The sequence below is a fragment of the Schistocerca serialis genome, chromosome 2, assembly GCF_023864345.2.
Source record: "Schistocerca serialis cubense isolate TAMUIC-IGC-003099 chromosome 2, iqSchSeri2.2, whole genome shotgun sequence".
Classification (NCBI taxonomy): Eukaryota; Metazoa; Arthropoda; class Insecta; order Orthoptera; family Acrididae; genus Schistocerca; species Schistocerca serialis.
In genome coordinates this window covers 972306021-972332096 of record NC_064639.1, presented here as the reverse complement: position 1 = coordinate 972332096, position 26076 = coordinate 972306021, and the positions used below count along the sequence as shown (strand labels likewise).

The following is a 26076-nucleotide window of genomic DNA, read 5'->3' as shown; positions in this document are numbered from 1 at the left end:
GCGCTGTCTCACACGAATATGCGGCATCTCCGTGTCCCTCATAGTGATCATTCCACATCCGATGCTCATTATGTACCCAACCAAGCCTGCCAACGACACTAAACACAAACAACACTAAAACAGATGTGATTTTTTTTTAAGTTTTCCTGGTGTACTGGATATTCTATAAAGTTTCAGGATTGCAACTGGATCATGTTGACTTCTTGCCACAGTATTCAGCTGTGTTCAAGTGAGTGTCCGCTAGCTGCGACTGCTAGTTCACGGTGTCAGCTTTATAGCAAAAATTGGTGCTGAAACGCGTGCGAATCCTTTTGGGATTCAGTTATTAAGGAATCTATGGTAATACATCTAGCACAAAATCTTATAAATCGTGATGGCGTCTTTCAATTGGACAGGGCTTGGGACCCAGTGATCTCTTACATTTATTCCGAGAGAAAACAGTTTATACATAATGAGACGTCTGGTGGCATCTGACGTTTGTTTTTAGCGACGCGAGCGTGCGTTCCGACAGAGGGCGGAGATGTAGTTTCACCTTTACACATGCGCCTGCGCTCTACAGATGGAACAGTATTTGCAGAGGGCGCGGATTTCGATAGAGGACGCTCCTGTGACGGCCGCCAGTGCGCATGTGTTTCCGCGCCAGTTTTTGATATAAAACCGAAACTGTGAACTAGGAGTCACAACAACCCCTCCTACCAACTCTAACCCCACCTCCTTCCTCCTACCGCTCAGGGCTCCCTCACCCCTCCCCTTTCCCTTCCCCTTTGCGGTTTCCCCCCACCTACACCCTCTCCATCTCCTGTGCCATCCCTTCTGTGTCTCTGCACTCCCTCCTGTCTGTCTTCCCTCTTCATCTTCCACCCCGCCCATTTCTTGCCTCTTTGTGCGCTTCCTGCCCCCTTTTTCATCTTCCTCCCGCCCCTCCAGCCCTCACCGCACCTCCTTCCCCTCTTTTTCCCTCCTCTCCAGCCTCCAGCCCCTCGGCAGATCCCTGCCAGCGGTTTTTATTCTTCGTGAGTGTTCCATCATTTCCAGTGTTTTTTTTAAGTGTCTTGCTCTGTGTGATTTTTATACGGTGGCTGACTTTTAACTTGCGTTTCACTCCAGTGATTTTAAGTGCGCAACGAAACGCCAGCTGTGGTCTTTTAACTTTATGTCGACTTTTTAACTGTCTCCCAGTGCATGTCCCTGTATTAATGTATATTTTAACTTTCATCATTTCCATTTACTGTGATTTTTTTGAGAAAAATGGTTCAAATGGCTCTGAGCACTATGGGACTTAACTTCTGAGGTCATCAGTCCCCTAGAATTTAGAACTACTTAAACCCAACTAACCTAAGGACATCACACACATGCATGCCCGAGGCAGTATTCGAACCTGAGACCGTAGCGGTCGCGCGGTGCCAGACTATAGCGCCTAGAACCGCTCGGGCATGGGTGAGAAACTGCCACATCGTGTATGGCGTTTAAATTTATTACTTCTTTGCTACTACCTCTACTCGCAACAAGTTTCGCACACACCCAATAGAGGGCATGCAACCAACCTGTCTGCATGCTAAACAGACTCGACTTACACCTGAAGTTATGGACTGGTGTGCGATTTCGTATGAAAGCAGGAGCACTCTCATGTTTATCTCACGCAACCTGACTGAAAATTTGTACGTCAATCCGGTGATTTGACCTGTTGAGCTGCTGTTCATGAAGGGCATTCCAGGGGGGTTTACCAACAGGATAACGCTCTTCTACTTCCCACTGTTGTAACCCAACACACACTACAGTGTGTCGAAATGTTGCTTTGGCCTGCTCGATCACCAGATCTGTCTCCAATCGAGCGAATATGGGACAACATCAGCTGGCAAGTCCACCGTAGTCCACAAATAGTATTAACCGTTCCTGCACTGACCGACTATGTGCAGCGGGTGCGGCGGCGCGGCTCCTTCTGTCCCTTTACGACGGACCTGCACCTACCTGTGAACATTGTCTCAGCAGATCATCAGTAGGGAAGCCGAGCGAACCCTAGTGTACTTCGACGTGAACCAGACTGCAATTGAAGTCACTAATCTACGTTTCGGGAGAAAGTTTTCACACCAAATGAAAGGTTGGAAATTTTGTCCTTAATTAATATATTCTGAAACTTAGGTGAACAAGTATCACTGCCAAGCCCGTGCTAGTCTTAACACAGTCACTCACAATCCCTTTCTCTCACGTTAGAAAGTTTATGGTGTTGCATTTCCCGTAAACGTAATAGCTACAAAAATAAGGATTGTTTTTGATTGAGAATGCTCGACAAATATTAGGTCTGTCGGTACCTAATGCAGTCACAGTTTTTAGCCACTGACCTGCTCAATACGCCACGCCACGCGGAATTTATGTTTTTTCCCGTCACCAAATTGACTTAAAAAGTACGAAATTTCTACATACCTATCGGAATAATTATGCCGTCACTTTACAACACTTCTGATGTATGAAACACTGCTAGATCCGGCAACTTATCATTTCCATCGGAACTACTACTACACACGTCCGAACTGTTTCATGGCTAGACTCCGACTCCTCTCTAGAACACTCTAAGTCTTCTCTACCAACAGAGAAAGGCGCGCGAAGAATACTGCTTTACCATTGGTCAGTTTACTCAACAGCAATAGCAAAACGACATTCTCCCACGTCAGTCCGCGCTTTTCATCACTAACCAATCACAAAATAGTAAACCTAACGACTGCACGTTTTACCGACGTAATTATCTAAAATGCGGAAGTTTTGTTTATGAATAAAGTTATTTACTATTGTTACTTATACCTGAATTAACTTTGCCTTTACCATAAACTTACTTTACAAATCTAATCCACAAAAATCCCCTTTGTCCACATCCATACTTCGAAATGTTCCCACACTAAATCCCACTACATAATTCGCTAAACAATTATCTTCATATTAACCTTAAACCACACTCACGCATCATTCATACTGCTAAAACACATTTATAACATTTTACATAGACAAAAAGACATAATAACACTTTATGAAAATACTAGAACAGTTTATGAGAAACATTCTATTAATTTAGTGCACTCTAGTGGTCACAATCGAAACTAAATCACAGTCCCCTATCCAATACTGTCCTCTACCGGCTGATACATAAACTAAGTGCGCGTCCAGTCTGGCGTCACCATCTGTCACTATCCAGCTCTGAGACACATCTCCCACTTAAGCACCTCCAAGGCAGGATCGGTAGACGGCGCTACGCCTCACGCGCACGGAACTCCATTCCACAAACTGGCATGCGGCATCTGTACGACACAATACATGCACGTTTGCGTCCTTGCATTCAACATTCTGGCAGGTATAGCGGTTATTAATGCACCAGAATTTGATATTTGCGCTTACATTAACCTGTGAAGTTGCAATGTTAGTCAAATATGTTACCTACAAAAACGTATTCCCGAAATTTTATTATTCTAGATTAATTATCTTTCATCATCATCATCATGTAAGACTGATTATGCCTTTCAGCGTTCAGCCTGGAGCATAGTCCCTCTTATAAAATTCCTCCATGATCGCCTATTCAGTGCTAACATTGGTGCCTCTTCTGATGTTAAGCCTATTGCTTCAAAATCATTCTTAACCGAATCCAGGTACCTTCTCGTTGGTCTGCCCCGACTCCTCCTACCCTCTACTGCTGAACCCATGAGTCTCTCGGGTAACCTTGCTTCTCTCATGCGTGCAACATGACCCCACCATCTAAGCCTGTTCGCCCTGACTGCTACATCTATAGAGTTCATTCCCAGTTTTTCTTTGATTCCCTCATTGTGGACACCCTCCTGCCATTGTTCCCATCTACTAGTACCTGCAATCATCCTAGCTACTTTCATATCCGTAACCTCAACCTTGTTGATAAGGTAACCTGAATCCACCCAGCGTCCGCAGCTCGTGGTCGTGCGGTAGCGTTCTCGCTTCTCACGCCCGGGTTCCCGGGTTCGATTCCCGGCGGGGTCAGGGATTTTCTCTGCCTCGTGATGACTGGGTGTTGTGTGCTGTCCTTAGGTTAGTTAGGTTTCAGTAGTTCTAAGTTATATGGGACTGATGACCATAGATGTTAAGTTCCATAGTGCTCAGAGCCAATCCACCCAGCTTTCGCTCCCATACAACAAAGTTGGTCGAAAGATTGAACGGTGCACAGATAACTTAGTCTTGGTACTGACTTCCTTCTTGCAGAAGAGAGTAGATCGTAGCTGAGCGCTCACTGCATTAGCTTTGCTACACCTCGCTTCCAGTTCTTTCACTATGTTGCCATCCTGTGAGAATATGCATCCTAAGTACTTGAAACCATCCACCTGTTCTAACTTTGTTCCTCCTATTTGGCACTCAATCACTTTATATCTCTTTCCCACTGACATTACTTTCGTTTTGGAGATGCTGATCTTCATACCATAGTCCTTACATTTTTGATCTAGCTCTGAAATATTACTTTGCAAACCTTCAATCGAATCTGCCATCACAACTAACAAGGGAACATCCCCATCGCACCCCCCTCAGATTTAGTTATAAGTTGGCACAGTGGATAGGCCTTGAAAAACTGAACACAGATCGATCGAGAAAACAGGAAGAAGTTGTGTGGAACTATGAAAAAATAAGCAAAATATATAAACTGGGTCGTCCATGTGTAATATAGGCAATATTAAGGGCAGTATGAGACGAGGAGCGCCGTGGTCCCGTGGTTGGTGTGAACAGCTGCAGAACGAGAGGTCTTCGGTTCAAATCTTCCCTCGACCGAAAATTTTAACTTTTTATTTTCAGTGTATGTGAAAAACTCTTATGCTTTCATCACTTTTTTTGGAGTGATTATTACATCCACAAGAAAACCTAAATCGGGCAAGGTAGAAGAATCTTTTCACCCATTCGCCAAGTGTACTAGTTAGGTGGGTCGACAACATATTCCTGTCATGTGACGCACATGCTGTCACCAGTGTCGTATACAAAATATCAGACGTGTTTTCCTGTGGAGGAATCGGTTGACCTATGACCTTGCGATCAAATGTTTTCGGTTCGCATTGGAGAGGCACGTCCTTTCGTAACTAATCACACAGTTTTGCGGTGCGGTCGCAAAACACAGACACTAAACTTATTACAGTGAACAGAGACGTCAATGAACGAACGTACAGATCATAACTTTGCGAAAATAAAGAAAGCAAAATTTTCAGTCGAGGGCAGATTTGAACCAAGGACCTCTCGTTCCGCAGCTGTTCACGCTAATCACGGGACCACGGCACTCCTCGTCTCACATTGCCCTTAATATTGCCTATCTTTCACATGGACGACCCAGTTTGTATATTTTGCTTATTTTTTCATAGTTCCACACAACTTCTTCCTGTTTTCTCGATTGATCTGTGTTCAGTTTTTCAAGGCCTATCCACTGTGCCAACTTATAACTAAATCTGAGGGGGCTGCGATGGGGATGTTCTCTTGTAAGTCATCGGCATATGCTAGACTGCTTATTTTGTCTTAATCTCACCCAGCCAGTCTATTGTTTTCAACATATGATCCATAAATAATCTTTTGGTACTGTAATTTTTTTCCGTCTGTGTAAATTTCTTGACTTTCTCGCCCAGCAGTGGAAATGAGGTAGGGGAGGGTTCCGGAGTACTTAATGAACAGTGTGTGACGTGGTGACTGTGCAGGACCAGTGGCAGAAACTCTGCCAGTGAGAGGGGGGAGAAGCGGGCGCGTGGTCGCTGCCGGGGCGGCGCCTGCAGACACAGCGGCGGCGCCAACAGCACGCGGGGGCGGAGGGACGTGGCGGGCGGCCTGTGGGCAGCGCCCGGACGCCGCAGGGGCGGCGGCGGAGGCGGAGGCGGCACCGCGCAGCGCAGGTCAGCCGCCACAGCTGCTCGCTGCAGCTCGTCCACTCTGAGATACCATTCCGCTGTTCAAGCCTTTCTGTCAACTGCAAGCACTCGATCATACTCACTCTAGTCACATTAAATATGACCTCCGCCTGTGTTGGACGTCAACAAGCATTAACCTGTCACAGACAGCAGGTGGCAGCACTAGCAGTGGAGGGTATACAGGGAGTTACAAAAAGGTACGGCCAAACTTTCAGGAAACATTCCTCACACACAAATAAAGAAAAGATGTTATGTGGACATGTGTCCGGAAACGCTTTATTTCCATGTTAGAGCTCATTTTAGTTTCGTCAGCATGCACAGTACTTCCTCGATTCACCGCCAGTTGGCCCAATTGATGGAAGGTAATGTTGACTTCGGTGCTTGTGTTGACATGCGACTCATTGCTCTATAGTACCAGCATCAAGCACATCAGTCCGTAGCATCAACAGGTTAGTGTTCATCACGAACGTGGTTTTGCAGTCAGTGAAATGTTTACAAATACGGAGTTGGCAGATGCCCATTTGATGTACTGATTAGCACGGGCAATAGCCGTAGACCGGTGCGTTTGTATCGAGACAGATTTCCAGAACGAAGGTGTCCCGACAGGAAGACGTTCGAAGCAATTGACCGGCGTCTTAGGGAGCGCGGAACATTCCAGTCTATGACTCGCGATTGGGGAAGACCTACAACGACGAGGACACCTGCAATGGACGAGGCAATTCTTCGTGCAGTTGACGATAAACCTAATGTCAGCGTCAGAGAAGTTGCTGCTGTACAAGGTAACGTTGACCACGTCACTGTATGGAGAGTGCTACGGAAAAACCAATTGTTTCCGTACCGTGTACAGCGTGTGCAGGCACTATCAGCAGCTGATTGGCCTCCACGGGTACTCTTCTGCGAATGGTTCATCCAACAATGTGTCAATCCTCATTTCAGCGCAAATGTTCTCTTTACGGATGAGGCTTCATTCCAACGTGATCAAATTGTAAATTTTCACAATCAACATGTGTGGGCTGACGAGAATCCGCACGCAATTGTGCAATCACGTCATCAACACAGATTTTCTGTGAACGTTTGGGCAGGCATTGTTGGTGATGTCTTGATTGGGCCCCATGTTCTTCCACCTACGCTCAATGGAGCACGTTATCATGATTTCATACGGGATACTCTACCTGTGCTGCTAGAACATGTGTCTTTACAAGTACGACACAACATGTGGTTCAAGCACGATGGAGCTCCTGCACATTTCAGTCGAAGTGTTCGTACGCTTCTCAACAACAGATTCGGTGACCGATGGAGTGGTAGAGGCGGACCAATTCCATGGCCTCCACGCTCTCCTGACCTCAACCCTCTTGACTTTCATTTATGGGGGCATTTGAAAGCTCTTGTCTACGCAACCCCGGTACCAAATGTAGAGACTCTTCGTGCTCGTATTGTGGACGGCTGAGATACAATATGCCATTTTCCAGGACTGCATCAGCGCTTCAGGGATTCCATGCGACGGAGGGTGGATGCATGTATCCTCGCTAACAGAGGACATTTTGAACATTTCCTGTAACAAAGTGTTTGAAGTCACGCTGGTACGTTCTGTTGCTGTGTGTTTCCATTCCATGATTAATGTGATTTGAAAAGAAGTAATAAAATGAGCTCTAACATGGAAAGTAAGCGTTTCCGGACACATGTCCACATAACATAATTTCTTTCTTTGTGTGTGAGGAATGTTTCCTGAAAGTTTGGCCGTACCTTTTTGTAACACCCTGTATAAAGCGGAAAACACTGCAGCCGTTGTCGTATTGTAAAAAAAGAAGCAATTTAATTGGCATCCAAAGGGGAATGATCATTAGCTTTCAGGCCAATGGTGGAAGCATTTCCGAAACTGTTTGGATTGCAAACTGTTCGCGTGGCGCCGTGGTTGAAGATTACCGTGCAAGGCAAAATAGTGCTGTCCAAGCCTCGCGCCGAGGTAACTGTGGTGCACCACAGGTCATAGATAACAGCGGTGAATGACGGATGTGGAGATGTGCACAGGCGAATAGACATGCAATAGATCGCCCAGGTGAACCAAGGACCTGCCAACAGTGTCTTCTCGACGACATTCAGCGAACTTTGTTGTTTATGGGCCTCTGCAGCAGGCGCTTAATTCACGCATCCATGCAAACTGTGGTTCATTGGCGACGAAGGTTGGATTTTGTATCGCAACTGGACATCCACTGAGTGGTGGGAGGTGATCTTTTCAGATGAATCACGTCTTGAGCTCCATCAGACTGAAAGGAAACACCCTGCAACAACTGTCGAGAGGGTGCAGGCCAGAGGAGGGAGCTTTATGGTCTGGGGAATGTTTCTGTGGCATTCCTGGGTCGATCTCGTCATTCTGGAACGCACAATGGATCAACACATGTAAACATCTACCCTTGGGGGGGGGGGGGGGGGGGGGAGCAATGTACATATCTACATGATGTCTGTTTTTGATCAACTTGATGGAATCTACCAGGAGTACAATGCAATGTATCACACAGCTTGCAGTGCACGTACGTGGTTCAAAGAGCACAAGGACAAGTATACTGAACTCTTCCGGCCACCAAACTCACTGGATTTAAACCTAGTGGAGAAACTGTGGAACCAACTTGACTGGCCCGTTCATGCGATGCATCCTCAACAGAGAAGTCTTAGCACAGCTGGCGACGGCACTGGAGTTGGGTTGGCTCCACATCCTTGTCAGTACCTTCCAGAACACAATGAACTTGGTAGTACGTGCCCCCTTATTAATATCATGTTGCACTCCCTCTGGCTGAATTCATGCATTGGTTTGGTTGGGAAGAGTATTGTAGCGGCACTACCGTTTGCGATAGGATAAGTCTGTTTTGGTGCAATATTTCTTAGTGTGAAGTTACAGCCGGGCGCGGGCCTGTTTACAGTGAGTTACACTCACCAGCAGTTGTGAAGTAAAATGGAGGCCACAGGGCCGTAGAACCGCTGGAAAAAGCACACGCAGCGGTTTGCATGGCGCAAGTCACAGGCAGAAGGGGCCCACTGGCCAACCTAGGCATTATGTGTACGTGATGTGGTGTGGTGCGTTTAGCAAAACAAAGGAGCACAGCCACGTATAAATTGGTGCCGGTTCACTAACAAAGCATTCAAGTGTGGCAGCTCTTCTGGATGCAGTCTGGTCCCTTTAATCCCCCAAACCAACCAACCATCTCTTGGATGGCGGGGTGTGTCACACCACCAGCTCCACACAGAAGCAGATGAGGCATCAGCGTTGCAGTCCTCAGTGGGTCGCTGGTTCGATCCTCTGAGGCCGACACAGGGTCCATACCCAGCTGGTGGCGGGCCAACGCATGGCTCACTACCATGGGCAGTCATCTTGGCTCCCAACACGCACCAGAGACATCCAGGGCGAGGGCTGCAGATTCAGCTGCCGGATCGTGCCGTGATCCAAGCCACACCGGAAGGGATGCACGGCACGGACAAACTTGCACTTGTCAGCGGGCGGTGCTGAGGCAGCCATTGCGCGCCAATCTGTTTCGCAGATAGTAAAGTGGTGTCCTCCGCATTGCAGGACCTAGTGACACAGACTGAAGTGAATGCGGCACTGTAGTTGGGAACAATAAATCACTTGGAAAGCTCGGACGAGTCTTAATACGGTGCCTTCTACCTCTTCCCACTACATTTGGTGTTGCTGTTACATACGATGTCAGAAGTTGGTTCAAATGGCTCTGAGCACTATGGGACTTATCATCTGAGATCATCAGTCCCCTAGAACTTAGAACTACGTAAACCTAACGAACCTAAGGACATCACGCACATTCATGCCCGAGGCAGCATTCGAACCTGCGACCGTAGCAGTCGCGCGGTCCCAGACTGAAGCGCCTAGAACCGCTCGGCCACCACGGCCGGTGACAGAACTGTCACCTGCCATGATGATCGTGTGGCTTCAGAGTCTGAACACGCCGTAGAAGATACGAGTACACCAATTTTTCATGAACCCCAGATAGGAGAGTGAGACATGCCTTCTGCTGCTGCTAGTAATCGCACACTGCTCCAGGCGTTTCTTCCACCAGACATAGCACACGGTCCTCCATGTCAAGCGTGAGGACGGGGCGGGGCCTTCATCGTCAGTCCTTCGTGGTGCAAAAGGAACCTGTGTCCCTCAGACGCTGGGAAAGTCTGCCGAATAACTTATCAGAGGGTGCACTGCGCTGTGGACATTTTTCAGCGTAGAGGGCATGGGCCCGGAGGCTATGTCCATTTGTGATACCGCAAAAAATACACTACTGGCCATTAACATTGCTACACCACGAAGATGACGTGCTACAGACGTGAAATTTAACCGACAGGAACAAGATGCTGTCATATGCAAATGATAAGCTTTTCAGAGCATTCACACAAGGTTTGCGCCGGTGGCGACATCTACAACGTGCTGACATGAGGAAAGTTTCCAACCGATTTCTCATACACAAACAGCAGTTGACTGGCGTTGCCTGGTGAAACGTTGTTGTGATACCTCGTGTAGGGAGGAGAAATGCGTACCATCACGTTTCCGACTTCGATAAAAGTCGGATTGTAGCCTATTGCTATTGCGGTTTTTCGTATCGCGACTTTGCTGCTCGCGTTGGTCGAGATCTAATGACTGTTAGCAGAATATGGAAACGGTGGGTTCAGGAGGGTAATACGGACGCCGTGCTGGATCCCAACGGCCTCATCACTAGCAGTCGAGATGACAGGCATCTTATCTGCATGGCTGTAACGGATCGTGCAGCCACGTCTCGATCCCTGAGCCAACAGATGGGGACATTGGCAAGACAACAACCATCTGCACGAACAGTTCGACGACGTTTGCAGCAGCATGGACTATCAGCTCGGAGACCATGGCTGCGGTTACACTTGACGCTGCATCACAGACAGGAGCGCCTGCGATGGTGTACTCAACGAAGAACCTGGGTGCACGAATGGCAAAACGTCATTTTTTCGGATGAATCCAGGTTCCGTTTACAGCATCATGATGGTCGTATCCGTGTTTGGCGACATCGCGGTGAACGCACATTGGAAGCATGTATTCATCATCGCCATACTGGCGTATCACCCGGCGGGATTGTATGGGGTGCCATTGGTTACACGTCTCGGTCACCTCTTGTTCGCACTGACGGCACTTTGAACAGTGGACGTTACATTTCAGATGTTATACGACTCATGGCTCTACCCTTCATTCTATCCCTGCGAAACCCTACATTTCAGCAGGATAATGCACGACCGCATGTTGCAGGTCCTGTACGGGCCTTTCTGGATACAGAAAATGTTCGACTGCTGCCCTGGCCAGCACATTCTCCAGATCTCTCACCAATTGAAAACGTCTGGTCAATGGTGGCCGAGCAACTGGCTCGTCACAATACACCAGTCACTACTCTTGATGAACTGTGGTATCGTGTTGAAGCTGCATAGGCAGCTGTACCTGTACACGCCATCCAAGCTCTGTTCGACTCAATGCCAAGGCGTATCAAGGCCGTTATTACGGCCACAGGTGGTTGTTCTGGGTACTGATCTCTCAGGATCTATGCACCCAAATTGCATGAAAATGTAATCACATGTCAGTTCTAGTATAATATATTTAACCAATGAATACCCGTTTATCATCTGCATTTCTTCTTGGTGTTGCAATTTTAATGGCTAGTAGTGTATGTAAATACATATATAATACGTAATGTGGAATCGTTGTTAGCAAAAGTCTCGAAAAGTACTTGACCGATTTATTTGAAATTTTTACACGTTACTATAATAAACGTTCGGATGCAATAGGCTACATATTTTTTAATATACAGGGTGTTCAAAAAATTGTCGACTACTTTGAGAGGTGATAGTACTCACCGAAATAAGAAAAAGAAGTCCAATAAATATGGATTCGGAGCGCATACTTTCCCAGGTAAACACGTGTTTATAGGAAGGGCTGCGCGACGCTTGGTTGCATAGATTAGCACCGTCATTGCATTGGCGCTCCGTCAAATGCGTAGACTACGTTAGTTTTCGTCGTATTTGTTTGCCTTACTGTACACTAGTGTCAACACTAGGTACGTATCATAGTGTTTCACCTCGTTCCAAAGACGAATTCACTTATATGTGTTTGATGTTTGTACGTGCAAATGGTATAGTACATTTACATTTTCTCTCTTCCACCACTTGCTAGCGGCGGAAGCCAACTACTCGACAAGTGAACGGCGGATATGATACACTACTGGCCATTAAAAGTGCTACACGAAGAATAAATGCAGATAATAAATGGGTATTCATTGGACAAATATATTATACTAGAACTGACATGTCATTACATTTTCATGCAATTTGGGTGCATAGATCCTGAGAGATCAGTACCCAGAACAACCACCTGTGGCCGTAATAACGGCCTTGATACGCCTTGGCATTGAGTCGAACAGAGCATGGATGGCGTGTACTGGTACAGCTGCCCATGCAGCTTCAACACAATACCACAGTTCATCAAGAGTAGTGACTGGGGTATTGTGACGAGCCAGTTGCTCGGCCACCATTGACCAGACGTTTTCAATTGGTGAGAGATCTGGAGAATGTGCTGGCCAGGGCAGCAGCCGAACATTTTCTGTATCCAGAAAGGCCCGTACAGGACCTGCAACATGCGGTCGTGCATTATCCTGCTGAAATGTAGGGTTTTGCAGGGATCGAATGAAGGGTAGAGCCACGGGTCGTAACACATCTGAAATGTAACGTCCACTGTTCAAAGTGACGTCAATGTGAACAAGAGGTGACCGAGACGTGTTACCAATGGCATCCCATATCATCCCGTCGGGTGATACGCCAGTATGGCGATGACGAATACATGGTTTCAATGTGCGTTCACCGCGATGTCGCCAAACACGGATGCGACCATCATGATGCTGTAAACAGAACCTGGATTCATCCGAAAAAATGACGTTTTGCCATTCGTGCACCCAGGTTCGTCGTTGAGTACACCATCGCAGGCGCTCCTGTCTGTGATGCAGCGTCAAGTGTAACCGCAGCCATGGTCCCCGAGCTGATAGTCCATCCTGCTGCAAACGTCGTCGAACTGTTCGTGCAGATGGTTGTTGTCTTCTAAACGTCCCCATCTGTTAACTCAGGTATAGCAATTTTAATGGCCAGTAGTGTATTAAATATATTTGAAATATATATAGCCTGTGTCCGTCAGAGTGTTCATTAGATCATCGTGTGAAGATATGAAGCGAATCGGTCAAGAGCTCTTCGAGATTTTTAGTAATAACTGTAAACAATATTTTGTTTTAATATATTAGTGTAGGTAGACATATGTATTTATATTCATATATATTAAAATTACGTGTCCTACGTCTGTCCGAGTGTTTGTTAGAGTAACGTTTAAAAATTTAAATTATATTGGTCAAGCATATTTTGAGATTATTGGGAAGAACCTTTTCCTTTATATGTTGTACATACGAGGGTTGGAACTTAAATAGTGGCAACTATTTATTCACAACCGATGCAAATGAGTTACATGTTTGTACCTTGTTACTGTCCTTCAGAGTAGTCACCAGCGGTGTGTGGAACCCGTTGTCAGCGATGTAGAAGGCGTAGTACACCGTTAGCAGAGCCTGTTCTGTTGATGGTGCGAATAGAGCGGTCTACTACCTGTCGAATCTCTGGAACAATTCTGAAGCGAATGCCACGAAGTGGTTCCTTCATCTTCGAAATCAAATCAAAGTCACAAGGGCTTAAGTCGTATTACTGTTCGTTTTTTGGAGCATCACCTGCGACCAGCTTTGCAAAAGAAGCGGGGACACTTTCAGCGCGACCCACCCATCATTTTCCACGGCAATGCGCGGGAGCATACAGCACAAGTTGTGGCTGCTCTGTTCGGTAGACGAGACTGGAAAGTACTGTATAATCCTCCATACTCCCCGGACACGATACGCCTTCCACATTTCTGGCAACGGGTTCTACATAACGCTGGTGACCACTTTGAAGGACAGTAACAGGTGCAAACATGTAATTCTTTTGTATCGGTTGCGAATCAGTAATTGCCACTATTTAAGTTCCAACCCTCGTTTAAGTACGAGGGCTGGAACTTTAATAGTGGCAACTATTTATTTACAGCTCGTACAAAATAGATACGAGTTTCCAAGTTTTACTGACCTTCAAAGTAGTGTATAACCCGTTGCCGGCGATGTGGAAGTCGTAGGATACTCTTAGCAGCGCCAGTTGTGTTGACAGTTCGAGCGGCGAGGTCTATTGCCCGACGAATTTGTAGCAGTTCTGGAGCAAATACCGTGAAGTGTTTCCTTCAGTTTAGAAATCGAGTTGAACTGACGAGGGCTTAGGTCAGGGGAGTGCAATAGGTCGTATAGCACTTAGCAGCCCCATCAGTCAAACAAATCAGTAACAGCTTGCACTGTATGTGCTTGAGCACTGTCCTGCAAAATGATGGTCAGGTCCTGCAGAAAGTGTCTGTCTCTAAGTTGGTCGTAGGTTGTGTTCCAGAAATGAACAGCATAGAAACAGAAGTGATGACACTTTCTGCAGGACCTGACCATCATTTTGCAGGACAATGCTCAAGCACGTACAGTGCAATCTGTTACTCATTTGTTTGACTGATGGGGCTGCTAAGTGCTATACCACCTACTGCACTCCCCTTACTTGAGCCCTCGTGAGTTCAACTCGATTTCTAAACTGATGGAAACACTTCACGGAATTCGTCCAGAACTGCTACACATTCGTCAGGCAATAGGCCGCGCCGCTCAAACTATCAACACAACTGGCACTGCTAAGAGTATCCTACGACTTCCACATCGCTGTCAACGAGTTATGCACAATGCTGGTGACTATTTTGAAGGTCAGTAAAACTTTGAAACACGGGTCTATTTTGTACGAGCTGTAAATAAATGCCGGCCGTGGTGGCCAAGCGGTTCTAGGCGCTTCAGTCCGGAACCGCGCGACTGCTACGGTCGCAGGTTCGAATCCTGCCTCGGGCATGGACGTGTGTGATGTCCTTAGGTTAGTTAGGTTTAGGTAGTTCTAAGTTCTAGGGGACTGATGACGTGAGATGTTAAGTCCCATAGTGCTCAGAGCCATTTGAACCATTTTTGTAAATAAATAGTTGCCAGTATTAAAGTTCTAACCCTAGTATATTAGAAAAATATACAGTCTATCTTCCTCCGAATGTTTATTAGGGTACCACATAGAAAGGTATTTTTGATAGCAGCAAAGGCTTTTTAAGCTGTAATCGTCGTAATCCAGAGGTAATTCACTGAGGTGACAAAAGTCGTGGGATAACGATATGCACATATACAGATGGCGGTAGTATCGTGTAAACAAGATAAAAGAGGGAAATACATTGGCGGAGCTGTTACTTTCACTCAGGTAGTTCATGAGAAACAGTTTTGGACGTGAGTGTGTGTGTGTGGAGGCTGGCTCTGAGCACTATGGGACTTAACATCTGTGGTCATCAGTCCCCTAGAACTTAGAACTACTTTAACCTAACTAACCTAAGGACATCACACACATCCATGCCCGAGGCAGGATTCGAACCTGCAACCGTAGCAGTCGCGCGGTGTGTGGAGGGTGGGTGGGGGGGGGGGGGTGTAATTATGGCAGCACGGCGGGAATTAACAACATCTGAATGCGGATTGGTAGTTGGAGATAGCCGCATGGGACTTTCCATTGTGGAAATCGTTTGGGAATTCGGAATTCCGACACCCGCAGTCTCAAGAGTGTGCCGAGAATACCAAATTTCAGGCATTACCTCTCACCATGGACTATGGAGTGGCCGACGGCCTACACTTAACGGTCGAGAGTAGCTGCGTTTGCGTAGGGTCATCTGTGTTGACACACAAGCCACACTGTATGAAATAACAGCAGAAATCAATGTGGGACGTACGACGAACGTATCTGCTCGGACAATGCCGCGGAAAGTGGCAGACGACCGTCGCTAGTGTCTTTACTAACAGCCCGACATCGCCTACAGCGCCTCTCTTCGGCTGGTGACCATATCGGTTGGACCCCGACTGGAAAACCGTGGCTTTTCAGATGAGTCACGATTTCAGTGGGGTTCGAGTGTAGCGAGACCCTACGAAACCACAGACCCAGGTTGTCGATAAGGCACTGTGCAAGCTCGTGGTGGCTCCAGGATGGTGTGGGTTGTGTTTACATGCAACGGACTGTGCTCTCTGATCAAACTGAACCAACTGGGACCATTTGCAGCCGTTCGTGGACTTCGTGTTCCCAAACAACGATGGAATTTTTATGGATGACACAATGATCCATGTCATTGAGCCACAGTTGTTCACGACTGGTTGGTCGAGCGGTGATCTGGCCAACCAGATCACCCAATATAAATCCCATCCAACATTTGTGGGACATAACGAGATTTCGGTTGGTGCACAAAATCCTACACCGGCGACACTTTGAAACCTCCCCCCCCCCCCCCCCCCCTTGGTACGAAAACGAGAAAGCTATGATTCCGCTCCATATGTCGGATAGGCGTCAAGGATATCCCTTCCGCGACTATCAGAAAATAGAAGAAGGAGATGCCAACCATTTTTTTCCTTGTTGCAGTTTCTTTGAAGCACAGCAAACCCAATTATTGCAAAACCTTGTGAAATCGAAGGTGCCCCATACAACATGTGCTCCAGTTTTATTACATCATGAAGATCCTCAAATATATAAAACTCTTTTTTTTTATCTGCGACATTTGAAACATCCCCTTAGAAAAATTAATGAATTACTGTGCTGATAAACCTCTTACGTTATCTGATTTTCAAACAGCTGAGCAAAACTGAACGTACTCAGACATTCACTAAACTGACACCATATTTTTAGCGCAACGCAATCTGACTTTCAATAATCCCTACAAAAGAATGGCCCTCACTAACAATAACCTATGCCTTTCATGAATCACTTACCTCACAAAAATTTTCGTTACTCGAACTACTGCAATTTACGTTATTTGATTTTCAAACAGCTGAGCAGAACTGAACGTACTCAGACACTTCTCTCTTTACTTATTCTGATAAACACTAAACTGACACACAATATTTTTAGCGCAACGCAATCTGACTTTCAATAATCCCTACAAAAGAATGGCCCTAACTAACAATAACCTATACCTTTTATGAATCACTACCTCACAAAAACCTTCGTTACTCGAACTACTGCAATACAGCGAGCGCCAATACTGCCAGCTAAATAAAGGATCCTAACTATTGAAGGCACTAACTACTGATAGGCATAGTTAGCAAATGAAAGGTTTTGATAGAGAACAAACAATGTATTTACCTTAACCGTGTTCAAAAGTGATGATATATATATCAGTTCATGACATCCAGTCTTACAAATTTACTCTTTCTGATGGGCACACGTCTAGGTAGTCCACTCTCAAAAGTCTGCCATCTCTCTCCGCACATCCACCACTGCTGGCGGCTCACCTCCAACTGCGCAACGCTACGCGCTGTTCACATCCAACTGCCCAACACTACACAAGCGAATATTCCAACAATGCCAACCAGCCGGGAACTGCACACAGCACAGTCAGTGATTTTCATACAGAGCGCTACGTGGCGTTACCGACATAAAAACCTAAACAGCCTGCTTACAACTTTCGCGATTATAGGCGTCTCTAAAGGCAGCACGGCTCACAGTATTTCTGCAGGGGACTTCCAACAACTGTTGAGTCCACGCCAAGTCGAGCTGTGGCACTACGCCAGGCAAAAGGAGGTCCGACACTATGTTAGGCGGTAACCCATAACTTTTGTCACCTCAGTGCAGTTTGCACCTCTGGACATGACAATAGCTAAAACTTGATTGTTAAGCCTCGGGTGAGCTTAAGCCTTTCAGTAAGCAGTGAGGTGGAGGGGATCGTTCCACGCTGCAGGCCCGCAGCTTGGGCGCAGCTGCTGCAGGTGTACAAGATCCGGCCAGCGCTCAACTCGTCCCTGGTGGTGGTACCACTGGGCCGCTGGGACCGCGCCAACGGAACCGCCGCGCTCGCCAGCCCCAGGGCACTGGAGGCCAGGGGAGATCTGCAGGTACGTCACACGCCCTGACTGTACATCTGATCTACACTGCTGGCCACCGTAAATGCAACACCCTGAAGGAAGCATCCGGATCAAGTGAAATTTACACCATGGGTTTGCAGCGATGAGATATGCAACTGATTAGATTTTCAGCGCAGACGCACATCACGCGCGCCTGTGGCGCCACCTCATAGCGCCCTTTAAGGCTTGGCGATTTCGATGAGTGTACGTTCGGCATGTGTGTTTACCTTGTGGTTGTTTCACAAGACGATCAGTTATGCCTCGTAGACAACAGAGAACATCGTTTGATCAAGTATCCGAGTTCGACAGAGGAAGGATAGTGGCTTACCGAGATTGCGGATTATCATACAGAGAAATCGCTAGTCGTGTTGGACGAAACCAAACTGTAATGCGGATATGTGACCGTTGGATGCAGGAGGGTACGACGGACCGACGTGGTCGATCGCATTCACCTCGGTGCACCACTGCACGTGCTGATAGGCAAATTGTGCGCATGGCAGTGACGGATCGCTCAGTGACATCCCGAACCATAGCACAGCACATTGCGTCTGTAACGCATCATCCAGTGTCTGCGCATACCATTCGACGCCGTTTACAGCAGAGTGGTCTGTCCGCAAGACGTCCATTGCTTCGTCTACCATTGACGCAGAACCACAGACGTCTCCGTCGCCAATGGTGTGATGACAGACGGATGTGGACGGCAGAATGGAATGACGTTGTCTTTACTGACGAGGCACGCTTCTGTCTGCAGCACCACGATGGTCGGATTCGAGTGTGGAGACACCGTGGAGAAAGGATGCTGGACAGCTACATTATGCACCGCCACACTGGTCTTGCACCGGGTATTATGGTATGGGGCGGTATTGGATTTACTCTCGCACGCCTCTAGTACGCATTGCCGGTACTTTAAATAGCCGGCGCTATATATCCGAGGTGCTGGAGCCAGTTGTCCTTCCTCACCTTCAGGGCTCGGCCACAGCAATATTTCAACAGGATAATGCGCGACCACACGTGGCACGCATTGTCCAAAGGTTCTTCGTCAGTAACCAGATTGAAGTGCTTCCCTGGCCGACTCGCTCTCCGGATCTTTCGCCGATAGAAAACATGTGGTCCATGGTTGCTCAACGAGTGACCCAGATTACATCCCCAGCTGCCACACCAGATGATCTTTGGCAACGTGTGGAAGCTGCTTGGGCTGCTGTACCCCAGGAACACATCCAACGTCTCTTTGACTCAATGCCGAGACGTGTGGGAGCGGTGATCTTCAACAATGGCGGCTACTCTGGCTACTGATTCTGGCAGGAACCACATGTCACAGACGTCTGTAAACGTAATCATTTGATACTTGGTCAACATGTTATCTACAAAATAAATTTTGTTGTGCTACCTCTTGTCTTTCTTGGTGTTGCATTTACGGTGGCCAGCAGTGTACCTCCACCTCTACACCCTGTCCGTCACTGTAAAGCTCGTAATGGCAGAAACCTTTCGACGAGCAATATGCTAAGCATTCTTTCCTTCTATTCATAGGCACAGTGTGGAAAGAATGACTCTTTGTGCCTCTTTGTCCGGCCTCTCATTGGTCTAATTTTTTCTGTACTATCCCTGCGGGGCGGGTGCGTGGTGGCTGAAGAATAAGTTTCTGCCTTCTTGAAGTATTCTAAGTAGCTTGTTGGGGAATGTACAACGTCCTACTCACACTCTACATCTACATCTACATCCATATTACGCAAGCCACCTGACGGTGTGTGGCGGGGGGTACCTTGAGTACCTCTATCGGTTCTCCCTTCTATTCCAGTCTCGCATTGTTCGTGGAAAGAAGGATTGTCGGTATGCTTCTGTGTGGGCTCTAATCTCTCTGATTTTATCCTCATGGTCTCTTCGCGAGATATACGTAGGAGGAAGCAATATACTGCTTGATTCCTCGGTGAAGGTATGTTCTCGAAACTTCAACAAAAGCCCGTACCGAGCTACTGAGCGTCTCTCCTGCAGAGTCTTCCACTGGAGTTTATCCATCATCACTTTCGCGATTACTAAATGATCTTGTAACGAACAGCGTTGCTCTCCGTTGGATCTTCTCTATCTCTTCTATCAACCCTATCTGGTACGGATCCCACACTGCTGAACAGTATTCAAGCATTCGGCGAACAAGCGTACTGTAACCTACTTTCTTTGTTTTCGGATTGCATTTCCTTAGGATTCTTCCAATGAATCTCAGTCTGACATCTGCTTTACCGACGATCAACTTTATATGGTCATTCCATTTTAAATCACTCCTAATGCGTACTCCCAGATAATTTATGGAATTAACTACTTCCAGTTGCTGACCTGCTATATTGTAGCTAAATGATATGGGATCTTTCTTTCTATGTATTCGCAGCACATTGCACTTGTCTACAATGCGATTCAATTGCCATTCCCTGCAACATGCTTCAATTCGCTGCAGATCCTCCTGCATTTCAGTACAATTTTCCATTGTTAAAACCTCTCGATATAACACAGCATCATCCGGAAAAAGCCTCAATGAACTTCCGATGTCATCCACAAGGCCATTTATGTATGTTGTGAATAGCATCGGTCCTACGACACTCCCCTGCGGCACACCTGGAATCACTCTTACTTCGGAAGACTTCTCTCCATTGAGAATGACATGCTGCGTTCTGTTATCTAGGAACTCTTCAATCCAATCACACAATTGGTCTGATAGTCCATATGCTCTTACTTTGTTCATTAAACGACTGTGGGGAACTGTATCGAACGCCTTGCGGAAGTCAAGAAACACGGCATCTACCTGTGAACCCGTGTCTATGGCCCTCTGAGTCTCGTGGACGAATAGCGCGAGCTGGGTTTCACACGATCATCTTTTTCGAAACCCATGCTGATTCCTACAGAGTAGATTCTAGTTTCCAAGTCATAATACTCGAACATAATACGTGTTCCAAAATCCTACAACTGATCGACGTTAGAGATATGGGTCTATGGTTCTGCACATCTGTTCGACGTCCCTTCTTGAAAACGGGGATGACCTGTGCCCTTTTCCAATCCTTTGGAACGCTACGCTCTTCTAGAGACCTACGGTACACCGCTGCAACAAGGGGGGCAAGTTCCTTCGCGTACTCTGTGTAAAATCTAACTGGTATCCCATCAGGTCCAGCGGCCTTTCCTCTTTTGAGCGATTTTAATTGTTTTTCTATCCCTCTGTCGTCTGTTTCGATATCTACCATTTTGTCATCTGTGCGACAATCTAGAGAAGGAACTACAGTGCAGTCTTCTTCTGTGAAACAGCTTTGGAAAAAGACATTTAGTATTTCGGCCTTTAGTCTGTCATCCTCTGTTTCAGTACTCTCTGCCAATAGAGGTCTCTTTTACACTCTGTCGCCAGTTCAACCATCGCGACGTAACTCTTTGTATGCACTCGATGAACCCGTTTTAGTGCGACTTGATATGGACCGCACACACTTAGACAGTATCCTACCGGGTGATCAAAAAGTCAGTATAAATTTGAAAACCGAATAAATCACGGAATAATGTAGATAGGGAGGTACAAATTGACACACATGCTTGGAATGACATGAGGTTTTATTAGAACCAAAAAAATACAAACGTTCAAAAAATGTCCGACAGATGCGCTTCATCTGATCAGAATAGCAATAATTAGCATAACAAATTCAGACAAAGCAAAGATGATTTTCTTTACAGGAAATGCTCAATATGTCCACCGTCATTCCTCAGCAATAGCTGTAGTCGAGGAATAATGTTGTGAACAGCACTGTAAAGCATGTCTGGAGTTATGGTGAGGCATTGGCGTCGGATGTTGTCTTTCAGCATCCCTAGAGATGTCGGTCGATCTCGATAGACTTGCGACTTCAGGTAACCCCAATGCCAATAATCGCACGGACTGAGGTCTGGGGGCCTGGGAGGCCAAGCATGACGAAAGTAGCGGCTGAGCGCACGATCATCACCAAACGACGCGCGCAAGAGATCTTTCACGCGTCTAGCAATATGGGGTGGAGCGCCATCCTGCACAAACATCGTACGTTCTAGCAGGTGTGGGGATGATGCGATTCTGTAAAATATCGGCGTACCTCTCACCCGTCACGGTAGCAGTTTTGCTGTCCAGCGCAATCTGTAGGACATTTTGTGAACTTTGTTTTCTTTTTTTGTTCTAATAAAACCCCATGTCATTCCAAGGATGTGTGTCAATTTTTACCTCTCTATCTACATTATTACGTGGTTTATTAAGTTTTCAAATTTATACTGACTTTTTGATCACCCGGTAGTACGAGCCGTACAAGCGTTTTCTATCCAATCTATTTTCTACACAGTGTATGGGTTCCAAATATCCTACTGTAGGGAAGCAGCCTACTCACGCTGTAGTAAATTCACATCAGTTTCCATTGTGTGCCAGCCAGTCTGCTGTAACTAGCTCTGACGTCATAAATGTTGCGCAATACTTTAAAAATCAAGCAAATGAACTAAAACTTTTCTAGCATGTCAGCAATAATACTAAATTAATGTGTGTTAAATATCAGTTCGATAACTTCAGCCATTTTCAAAATTTGGACGTTTTTCTAAAAAAAATCATTGGCGCAACAGAAAAGAGCTAGAGACTTCAAAATTTATATTTAGATTCATCTTTCATAATGATTTAATAAAAATAGTACTTTGGATTTCACAAATTAAGATTTTAGTGGAAATTCATGATTTTGTGGGTTTCGTCTCAAAACTGAAGGAAGCAAGATAGATTAAGTAGGCTAATAAATAAGGCTAGGATGTTTAGATTTAAATAGGTTGGAGGTCCGCTATGACTATGAAGATGTGTAAAGTTTCTTTTTAATACCTATAAAATTATAGCGATAGCGGATCTCAAAAGGGCCAGTTCAGAGCTCATCTACTGCGTACAGTGTAATTTAATTAATTCTCTCGCCCAGAATATTTAACTTAGCCACGTCAGAATTTTATTATCAATACTTACCTGCGTGCTGAATGCACGTTTAAATTAAGAACTTCTTCGGCCATCAGCAAAAGAAGCTATAAATTATTATGTAACTTGAAGTGGTGCGTTACTAGCCCAGCGGCTAGTCGAGAGAGCGAAAAAGATCAGGCGTTCCCTTCGCCGTCCGCACCGCGGGTTTATATATAAGGACGCTGCGCGAGGAAGGAAGGCCCCAGTTCTCTCCTAGCGCTGAATGACACGCCATCTGTGTCGGGAGCCGCATCGCATCAGTGTCACTGCTACAAACAGCCTCGGGTGCCGTATTAAGTTACTAGAGATACGCGGAACCATGAAAACATTTTATGTGAAGTGTTAATTCTGGAATGATTTTCATTATCTAGCTTCAGTTTGCGTATTGTCGTATTTTCACGTGCCGTCGCGGGACAGACATTCTACCAAATATTTAGCGTGGCGTTTGATGAAGTATTTTCATCAAATTATGGCGAGCATTCTTTGTGACATTTAATTCGGACTTTTATAGTTGCATCAGCGCATTGGACTCTGAACTGCTCTGTTAGTTAGGTTGTAGGGATACTTGTGTTTTTTATCAGTGAATTTCAGAATATACTCAACTATTTTGGAAAACCGTTTTTGATTAGAAATCCCGGACAATCTCCCAGTTCCTCAGAGCTATAAGTTGCAGCTATAATTGTATCTCAAATGAAGTGGGCACTAGGATCTCTATTACTGGTTCCATGTTTTATGAAATCACTTTCTGGGTGCCACAAAGTAAATAGAGAGCCAGTGTTGAGAACGGCGAAAGACAGCATTAACAACATTCTAAAAGCCAGAAACTGATTCTACATGCAAGCGTTTATACAGCAATCAGATTTTAGTTTATTTTACCACAAACTCACTCGCCGCCCCACATATGGTGCATCGGCCGGGAATTGTTACAACATTCAAACAAGGATACAACAGCAAATTTAGATTAAATTTTCTACAAACTCACTCGCCGCCCCACATATGGTGCATCGGCCGGGAAATCAACTAAGTGAAAGTGATTTTTAACTATTCGGATTCGCGAGTGAAATGCGACATGCAACTGAGTATAGAACAGTGAATGTGTTACGTGTGCATGTGGACGACGCAATTGGATTAACAACGCATCTGGATTGACGGAGCTGGCACTGAGTCTAGCGGTGCTGCCGGCATCGCGAGAAGCCAGCCTCGCCGCACCACAGTCGTCCGCTGGAGCAGCCGGCGCAGAGCCTGCAATTGCGGGCCACGCAAACACACAACAGCCATCGGAGAGCCGTCTGCAGTTCAACGTGCCACGTCGCATCAGGAATCCTGGTACGCCGCGCCGGCAACGCCATACGTCGTGCAGAAGGAACTAAGTTAAGTGAAAAGCTGTTAAAAATTTTACTAACCTGCACTAAAAGACTGTCGGCGATGGAACCGCCAAATGAAACTGAGGTTAAACTTAAATCAGAACATATGTCTGTTGAGGGAACTGCAAATCCAGACAACGGTTCAAGTGTAAATATGCATGAAAGTAGTAATGTTAAAGTGAAATATGAAGTATTGTCTCCTGACAGTAGTGTGGGAAGGGGCAATGATTCAATAATAGAGACCCCTGTAGTTAAGCAGAAAGCAGAAATTGTTAATTTATTGGATGATAGTTTCTCTGATGAATTAAAAATGAAACAGTCATCAGAGATGGTAGAGTTTAAGAAGGAGCAGTTAGATATGACTAATCAATCAGAAGTTTCATTTAGTTTTGATGATTCTGGTATAGGAGCTAGTTTTTCGTCACCTGAGTGTGATAAAAAGCCAGCTAGTGAGCAAACCAAAGATGCTGGGGCTGTTGATCTAAATGTTATATTACAAGCAATAGCTGCCAGTAATGCAAAAATGTCAGCCAGTAATGCTAGAATGACAGCTGAGTTAAAGTCTGAAATAAGTGAGGTCAAAAACAGTAATGCTGAATTAAAGTCTGAGATTGTGGCCAGCCAAACAAATTTTAATAAGCGATTGGAGGTAATGGACGATACCTTCAAGGCTGGTTGCAATAAGTTGAAAGAGGACCTAGACAGTTTGAATTATAAAATTGATTACAACCATGAGGATATTAAGAAAAAGGTTGCTCAACAATTTTCTGAAATGTATAAAACAGTAAAATCCGAAGTTGCTGAGGTTCGCAAGGACTTCCAAATGGAAGATGCGAAGCTGGAGCACAAGTTAACAGAAAAGATCGAGGCGGAATCTGAACTGTGCTCAGATAGATTTAAAGATGTTAATATTAAAGTAAACATATGTCAAGCAGACGTAGATGCAATCAAAACTGATACTACTCATATTGTACACAGAGTAGAAAATGTTGAAATGAAAGTAGAAAATATTAGTACTAACATTGCTAACATTGAGAGTAAAGTAGCTTCAGTAACTTCTGGTAATGGTAATATACAAGTGGTAGCTGCAAACGCCGCTTTTATCGGGTGTCGGCAGTTCTTGCGGTTTGATCCAGATAAAAATATCCACCCGCTAGATTTCTGGAACGATTTTGAAGATGTGATTCCACCAACTTGGTCTGAACGAGAGAAAATCTCGTTTATTAAAAGCCATTTAGCAGGTGACGCCATGCGTTGGTCAGCTGATGTTATGTTAAAGTGTAAAACATTAGCAGAGTTTAAGACAGCTTTCATTAATGAGTATTGGTCTAGCAATAAGCAAAATGAAGTGTTGAGAGAATTTTGGAGTGGAAAACGCTTCAATGCAGGCAAGGAATCAATTAAAGAGTTTGCTAGGTCATGGATTTCACGTTTGTCACATTTGGCGGAAAAGCTAAAACCAGAAATGATTATACTAGGTCTTGAAGCCAAACTGCCATGGTATTGGCAAACTAGAATTATATCAGCCCCTAGAGACAATCTGGATCGTTTCATTGAGTATTTGGAACGTGTAGAACGTGTTGCTGCCAATGAGGAGCAAGCACGTAATAACAGAAATGTCGATAACAATAATAGTAATTTTAGGAACGAGCAAAATGGCAATGTAAACATCAGGACAGTAGGTGTTCACCATCCTAAGAGAGGTAGGAATTGGAGAAATAATTATCAGAACCAACAATGGCATCCAAATGGCAGTAATGTTGTGCCAAATAAAAATATGCATGTAAACAACAGTACGGAAAGTAATGCTGTGCCAGTCAACT

At 45.6% G+C, this 26076-nt stretch overlaps 1 protein-coding gene across 1 annotated transcript in view; it reads left to right on the top strand.

Annotated features, from left to right (window-relative positions):
• LOC126456561 (glutamate receptor ionotropic, delta-1-like) overlaps positions 1-26076 on the top strand; it is a 126729-nt gene that overhangs the window by 17463 nt on the left and 83190 nt on the right. The window contains exon 4 of the mRNA XM_050092307.1: positions 17764-17917. Coding sequence (XP_049948264.1) covers positions 17764-17917 — 154 coding nt within the window. The remainder of the gene's footprint in view (positions 1-17763; positions 17918-26076) is intronic.